This window comes from Trematomus bernacchii, unplaced genomic scaffold (assembly GCF_902827165.1).
Source record: "Trematomus bernacchii unplaced genomic scaffold, fTreBer1.1, whole genome shotgun sequence".
NCBI lineage: Eukaryota > Metazoa > Chordata > Actinopteri > Perciformes > Nototheniidae > Trematomus > Trematomus bernacchii.
In genome coordinates, this window is record NW_022987550.1 from 167,501 (window position 1) to 175,800 (window position 8,300).

At 43.6% G+C, this 8,300-nt stretch overlaps 1 protein-coding gene across 1 annotated transcript in view; it reads left to right on the plus strand.

Annotated features, from left to right (window-relative positions):
* The window catches only part of gramd1bb (GRAM domain containing 1Bb), a gene marked incomplete in the record, with an annotated part of 129,362 nt that overhangs the window by 116,309 nt on the left and 4,753 nt on the right, over positions 1–8,300 (plus strand). Inside the window, 6 exon segments of the mRNA XM_034123732.1 lie at positions 374–469; positions 1,654–1,734; positions 2,896–3,011; positions 3,527–3,683; positions 5,136–5,328; positions 5,620–5,763. Of these exon segments, the coding sequence (XP_033979623.1) occupies positions 374–469; positions 1,654–1,734; positions 2,896–3,011; positions 3,527–3,683; positions 5,136–5,328; positions 5,620–5,763 (787 nt within the window).

The following is an 8,300-nucleotide window of genomic DNA, read 5'->3' on the forward strand; positions in this document are numbered from 1 at the left end:
GTTATATTTAACAAGTTGAACCTAGTATTTTTTTACTTGAACTTAATATTATTGCTTTCAACTAACCTAATACAGTTATGAGAAATCTGTTGACATAATACATTTAACTAAAGTCAACGGTTCAGTTTTTAATTACCCTTTGTTTGTCCTCCTGAGTCCTACATTTTATTCGAATTGAACTAGTATTGCAACTGAATACACTCCTGATCCTGTGTGTGTGTGTGTGTGTGTGTGTGTGTGTGTGTGTGTGTGTGTGTGTGTGTGTGTGTGTGTGTGTGTGTGTGTGTGTGTGTGTGTGTGTGTGTGTGTGTGTGTGTGTGTGTGTGTGTGTGTGTGTGTGTGTGTGTGTGTGTGTGTGTGTGTGTGTGTGTAGCTGACAGTGCGGTTAAAGGACATCTGCTCGATGACGAAAGAGAAGACGGCGCGGCTCATTCCCAACGCCATCCAGGTGTGCACGGACACGGACAAGGTAAACAGGATGCAGACTGCATCAGTTTATAAAAGAGACTATCGGAGCTGAGACTGAACATGTGTTTGAGATATTATAATCTCAGCCTAAAGGATGTCTCACGCTGTCGTATTGTTGACATATTGACCAAATGTGAGATAGATGCTGTCCTCGAAGTATCCACACTACAAAAACTTGAAATATTGCCAAGTATGTCTGCATCATCTCTAGTCAGAATATGTCTTTGCACTTGATGTAAGACCTGATAACTTACGAAGTAACGATGTAGTGAGATATAGGGTCTTGTTCTTAGACGATGCATCTTTTGTATCTTAGGTCAAAGACTCTAGAAAACCTCTTATTTTGAGTTAACATCAGAAAACGTTTGAACATTTCTGGCTTCTTCTGTAACACAGTTCCTGATCCTGGTAAATAGGGTTCAGAGTTTTCCCAGCTGATTACAAGATGTGATATATCTAAATCTTACCGAGCACATTTTCACTTATTATTACACACTTATTGTTTTGGGAGCAGCATCTCTTACAGGGGTTAGTGGTGGTCTAATGGATAGTGAGGTGGGCTGAAGATCGGAAGGTTGTGAGTTCAAATCCCGCCTGGAACACCACCACTAGTATGCCCTTGAGTAAGGCACTTAGCCCTTAGTTACTCCAGGGAGAATGTCCCTGTAATTGTAAGTCGCTTTGGATAAAAGCGTCAGCTAAATGAAATGTAATACATATCGCGGTTTCCTTAAAAACAGACATTTATAACGTGTTCTCTTTAAATGTATTAGTTTGATGGCTTGCTGTTATGCTGCTCGTGTTAAATAATATAATATATAATCTTTTCACACACATTCAATTAAGAAAATCGGCCTTTACAATACTCAAGTGGAAACTGATCTTGTTAAATAAATGTATTGGAGTCATGAAGTAAGATGGAAAGTACAAATACCTCAAATCTTGACTGAAGTACACTTCCTAGGTGTTACTTTCTCTAATAACCCTAGAGGACAAGGTACAAACCAAACGGAGGAAACCGACTTTTCAAACCATGAGATGTCGTTAAGGAACTCAAAACATCAAAAACGATTTAAAAAAATGCAAAATAAGAAAGACTTAAAAACAAGTATTCAATGAATGCCCCCTCATTAGACGGTCCTGGCGTCCTCTAGTCGTTGATGATCACCATTTCTGTTTCCTCAGCACTTTTTCACCTCGTTTGGCGCCAGGGACCGGACGTACATGATGATGTTCAGACTGTGGCAGAACGCGCTGCTGGACAAGGTGAGAACATCTGATCTCTGATAGGTTGAGTTTCTGATAATAGTGTTTCTCTGCATCTGCATCATTTACTCGTGTAACGCTGGTGACATGTTCCTGACACTTTTTAAAAAGTATGATTGTGGAAAACAGTGCACACAAAGAAAAGTAATGAATGAGAACATGTCAAATCTTGAGTACATTTCCTCCGCTCACTCTGAATGGTGGGTGTATTTCTGTGGTGCGATCGGGAAATGTGACACCTTTTATTGTTAGTTCGCTTTAAAAAGAAACTAGAAACCCAACAGATTGTCCAAAGATAATTCTTCAAGCTACAAATAATCCCCTCTTAGCCTTGATGCTTCTAAAAGGACCCAAAAAACATGTGAGCGCTGATCAGAAAAGTCCTCAAAAGTCACTTTGATGTAATGGTAACAAATGGTAGCCTCTGTTATTGCTTCGGGTTAGGTTAGGGTTAGGTTAGGGTTAGGGTTAGGGTTAGCTTAGGGTTAGGGTTAGGTTAGGGTTAGCTTAGGGTTAGGGTTAGCTTAGGGTTAGGGTTAGGTTAGGGTTAGGGTTAGGTTAGGGTTAGGGTTAGCTTAGGGTTAGGTTAGGGTTAGCTTAGGGTTAGGTTAGGTTAGGGTTAGGTTAGGTTAGGGTTAGCTTAGGGTTAGGGTTAGGGTTAGCTTAGGGTTAGGGTTAGGTTAGGGTTAGCTTAGGGTTAGGTTAGGGTTAGCTTAGGGTTAGGTTAGGTTAGGGTTAGGGTTAGGTTAGGGTTAGCTTAGGGTTAGGGTTAGCTTAGGGTTAGCTTAGGGTTAGGTTAGGTTAGGGTTAGGGTTAGGTTAGGGTTAGCTTAGGGTTAGGGTTAGGTTAGGGTTAGGGTTAGCTTAGGGTTAGGTTAGGGTTAGGGTTAGGTTAGGGTTAGGGTTAGGTTAGGGTTAGCTTAGGGTTAGGGTTAGGTTAGGGTTAGGTTAGGGTTAGGTTAGGGTTAGGGTTAGGGTTAGGTTAGGGTTAGCTTAGGGTTAGGTTAGGGTTAGGGTTAGGTTAGGGTTAGGGTTAGCTTAGGGTTAGCTTAGGGTTAGGGTTGTCCCCTCCACTTTTTGAATCACATCCAGGCTCATTGTGTGTAGTACTGTCCTCTCTGCAGGATTTCTATATCTAACCTCCGGTGGTTTGATCTTTCAGCCGCTCTGCCCCAAAGAGCTCTGGCACTTTGTCCATCAGTGCTATGGAAACGAACTGGGACTGACCAGCGACGATGAAGACTACGTTCCCCCCGACGACGACTTCAACACCATGGGGTGAGACTGAGATAGATAGATAGATAGATAGATAGATGGATAGATGGATAGATAGATAGATAGAGAGATAGATAGATGGATGGATGGATAGATGGATAGATAGATAGATAGATAGATAGATAGATAGATAGATAGATAGATGGGTGGGTGGGTGGGTAGGTAGGTAGGTAGGTAGGTAGGTAGGTAGGTAGGTGGGTAGGTAGGTAGGTAGGTAGGTAGGTGGGTAGGTAGGTAGGTAGGTAGGTAGGTAGGTAGGTAGGTAGGTAGGTAGGTAGGTGGGTAGGTAGGTAGGTAGGTAGGTAGATGGATGATTTTATGGATCATTCCTAGTTGGGAAGTTTTTTTGTCAGCAACATTTTGAATAGGCATTACACAAGAGTTAAAATAAAAACAATACTATAAGATAAGAATTTAACAAACAGCAAATATATGTATACATAACCACAGTATAACATACATATATATAAATAGAGTGTATAAAGATGACACTGAGTGTGAGTCTCTGATGCCTTCAGGTTCAGCGAAGAGATTCCCAACGAAGAGAACGAGATCAACAACGACAACATGTCCAAGAGCAGCGCCGAGGCGAAACCTGAGGGACACAGCCCCACTCTGCATAAGAAGGTCCTTCCACTCCTCAGCCTCCCCACCAACCACGATACACCCATCACAGTGAGTCACACACACACACACACACACACACACACACACATACACACACACACACACACACACACACACACACACACACACACACACACACACACACACATTTTTTTTTGTTTTTGTTGACTCAATGCGACAAACCCCACCCTAATTCCACAAATGAGAGCACCAAACATGTAGTCATCCGCCACTGAAAGTAGTCCCCTCTACACAGACTACATACTGATACACACCTGAACATCAGCAGGAGAGGACTCTTTAAAGTAGAGGCACTACATACTGATATACACCTGAACATCATCAGGAGAGGACTCTTTAAAGTAGAGACACTACATACTGATATACACCTGAACATCAGCAGGAGAGGACTCTTTAAAGTAGAGACACTACATACTGATATACACCTGAACATCAGCAGGAGAGGACTCTTTAAAGTAGAGACACTACATACTGATATACACCTGGACATCAGCAGGAGAGGACTCTTTAAAGTAGAGACACTACATACTGATATACACCAGAACATCAGCAGGAGAGGACTCTTTAAAGTAGAGACACTACATACTGATATACACCTGAACATCAGCAGGAGAGGACTCTTTAAAGTAGAGACACTACATACTGATATACACCTGAACATCAGCTGGAGAGGACTCTTTAAAGTAGAGACACTACATACTGATATACACCTGAACATCATCAGGAGAGGACTCTTTAAAGTAGAGACACTACATACTGATATACACCTGAACATCAGCTGGAGAGGACTCTTTAAAGTAGAGACACTACATACTGATATACACCTGAACATCAGCAGGAGAGGACTCTTTAAAGTAGAGACACTACATACTGATATACACCTGAACATCAGCAGGAGAGGACTCTTTAAAGTAGAGACACTACATACTGATATACACCTGAACATCAGCAGGAGAGGACTCTTTAAAGTAGAGACACTACATACTGATATACACCTGAACATCAGCAGGAGAGGACTCTTTAAAGTAGAGACACTACATACTGATATACACCTGAACATCAGCAGGAGAGGACTCTTTAAAGTAGAGACACTACATACTGATATACACCTGAACATCAGCAGGAGAGGACTCTTTAAAGTAGAGACACTACATACTGATATACACCTGAACATCAGCAGGAGAGGACTCTTTAAAGTAGAGACACTACATACTGATATACACCTGAACATCAGCAGGAGAGGACTCTTTAAAGTAGAGACACTACATACTGATATACACCTGAACATCAGCAGGAGAGGACTCTTTAAAGTAGAGACACTACATACTGATATACACCTGAACATCAGCAGGAGAGGACTCTTTAAAGTAGAGACACTACATACTGATATACACCTGAACATCAGCAGGAGAGGACTCTTTAAAGTAGAGACACTACATACTGATATAGTCACTGACCCTCACGTTGTTCTCCTCCCAGTTCGACCTCCCAGTAGAGGAGTTTGCAGACTGCCTCCCTGACGGGGATCTCCTGGCTCTTCCTCTGCTGGTGGAGGAGAGGAGCATCGACCCCTGCCGGCCTGGAGCTCCTGTTCCCTCTCCGTCTCTCGACTTCAACGACAACGAAGACATCCCCACGGAGCTCAGCGACTCCTCGGAGACTCATGACGAGGGTGAGTGCTCAGATTTATCTTAACTGTCAGTACAAGGACAACGCAGTGTAGTTAGCATCAAGGGAAGCAGCTCAGTGTCCTAGTGTAGGTTACAATGTTGAGTTCAAGTTCAACATATCATATATCTTAAATCCAAAAGCAAAATAAATATAAATTGAATAAATGATCATAATTAAGTTTAAATCAATCTGCATATATGTGAACACCTTTAATCTTTTTAAATAAAAAACAAAATAGAATTAGTCCCTTACCTTCATCTCATTGGACATGTTGTCTCGTCTTGACTCGCAGGTGAGGTGCAGGCGTTTCAGGAGGATCTGAACGGCCGACAGCACATCAACGAGATCTACAAGTTCAGCGTGGACAAACTGTACGGCCTCCTCTTCAACGAGTCCTCGTTCATGGGCGACTTCATGGAGCAGCGGCGCTTCTCAGGTCAGTTTCTACCTACTACAAGTAGTGGAGTACAAATACTTTACGTCATTGCGTGCCTATTGATTTGAACACGATCCGTGTATCCATCATTTCCTGGTCTTCTCTAAAGAAGAGGGACCAATGAAAACGTTGTCATGTTGCCGTTGTTCAGCATGGAAACATTCATTAGCTAACAATGACATTATTGTTCTATTAATATAAAGGGAGGTCAGGTACTCTTTAAAACAGCTGCTAGTTATGGGTACTTTTTACTGAAGTACATTTCAAAGCCCTCTTTACTTTTACTTGAGTAAAGAAGTTTAGTCAGTACTTCTACTTTCACCAGAGTATTTTTAAACACGAGTATCTGTACTTCTACTTGAGTAAAGGATGTGTGTACTTTTGCCCTCTCTGCCTACACCTGACCTCTTTAACACACCACACACACACACACACACACACACACACACACACACACACACATACACACACACACACACACACACACATACACACACACACACACACACACACACACACACACACACACACACACACACCACACACCACACACACACACACACACCACACACACACACACACACACATACACACACACACACCACACACACACCACACACACACACACACACACACACACACACACAAATTAGACCCTCCAGAAAAACGCGGGCTAAAATCCTTGATTATGCGATTAAACATGCAGGGTTTTTATGTGATTTTATGCGAAAAGTTGCGAAATATGCGGGAAGCGGAAAAAAGGTGATTCTTCTCCCACACCCTGTTACTAGGCTACTACTGAATGAAAGTGAGCCCTTTTAAAGAGTTCCTATGATAAACAAGCATACTAGAAGCAAGCTACATCACAAAGTGTTATTTATGTATTTATATATGGCTATTTTAAATCACTCTCTCTCACACACACACACACACACACACACACACACCACCACACACACACACACACACACCACACACAACACACCACACACACTCCTTCTCCGCCTCATTCTGTTTTCATTTACTCGTTCGTTATCTGACCAGCTTCAATCTTGTAGGCTACTCACCTCGTTTCTTGTAGCCCTCGAAAGGGTTTTGGAGGTTGATGCCTCGGTGAACGCGAGTTGTTTGGCTTTCTTGTCCGCAGCAGCAGAAAGCATTTTAGAATGTTTGAATGAATCAAAGTTTTCTCTTATGCTCCAACACACAGTTGCACGGGGTGCAGAATAGTTTCCCCCCACTTTCGTGCAAGACATCGGGGTACTGCTTTGCCCGGTCTTTAGCAGAAATGTTCGTAGGCAAATGAGATGGATTCGATTTGTTCATCTTGGTCAGAGCCGTATAATAGTATATAATAATAATAGTATAATAGTATATAATAATAATAGTATAATAGTATATAATAATCTATATGGCGCTGATCTTGTTGTTTTCTCTCTCGTGTGAGTTCCACACATTCACTCTACGGTGTTGTTTACCTGCGCGAGCTGATGACATCACTACTTCACGTTAACTTTTTTTTCCCTCAACTTTGTGTGGAAAAATGCGGGAATTATGCGACCTTTTAATAAATATGCGCCCTTTTAAAAATCTGCGCCATTTTGCTGATTATGCGGTAAATTATGCGATCGCATAATCGCGTTTTTCTGGAGGGTCTAACAAATGCAGCACCAGACACTTTTTACGCTGCTATGGACAGTCTGTAAAACAATGTTTTTTACAGTTTTGAACTGACTGTTATTTTATATATATTGTTGGATGTGCTTTTATGTATGTCTTGAATGTGTACATATGAATGTGTCTGCTGATTGTGTATATATATATATGTATATACATATTTTTATATATTTGTATTTAGTACTCTTCGGGATTGTGGGAAACGGTATTTCGATCTCTCTGTCTGTACACACAAACTGAAAGTTGGCCTTGACTCTGTGGTGCAGGGTGTGGATGTGGCGCCCCCTGCAGGGTGTGGATGTGGCGCCCCCTGCAGGGTGTGGATGTGGCGCCCCCTGCAGGGTGTGGATGTGGCGCCCCCTGCAGGGTGTGGATGTGGCGCTCCCTGCAGGGTGTGGATGTGGCGCCCCCTGCAGGGTGTGGATGTGGCGCCCCTGCAGGGTGTGGATGTGGCGCCCCCTGCAGGGTGTGGATGTGGCGCCCCCTGCAGGGTGTGGATGTGCGCCCCCTGCAGGGTGGTGGATGTGGCGCCCCCTGCAGGGTGTGGATGTGGCGCTCCCCTGCAGGGGTGTGGATGTGGCGCCCCCTGCAGGGTGTGGATGTGGCGCCCCCTGCAGGGTGTGGATGTGGCGCCCCCTGCAGGGTGTGGATGTGGCGCCCCCTGCAGGGTGTGGATGTGGCGCTCCCCTGCAGGGTGTGGATGTGGCGCCCCCTGCAGGGTGTGGATGTGGCGCTCCCTGCAGGGTGTGGATGTGGCGCCCCCTGCAGGGTGTGGATGTGGCGCTCCCTGCAGGTGTATCTAACCGCCTGTGTTGTTGTTGTTGTTGTTGTTGTTGTTGTTGTTGTTGTAGATGTGGTGT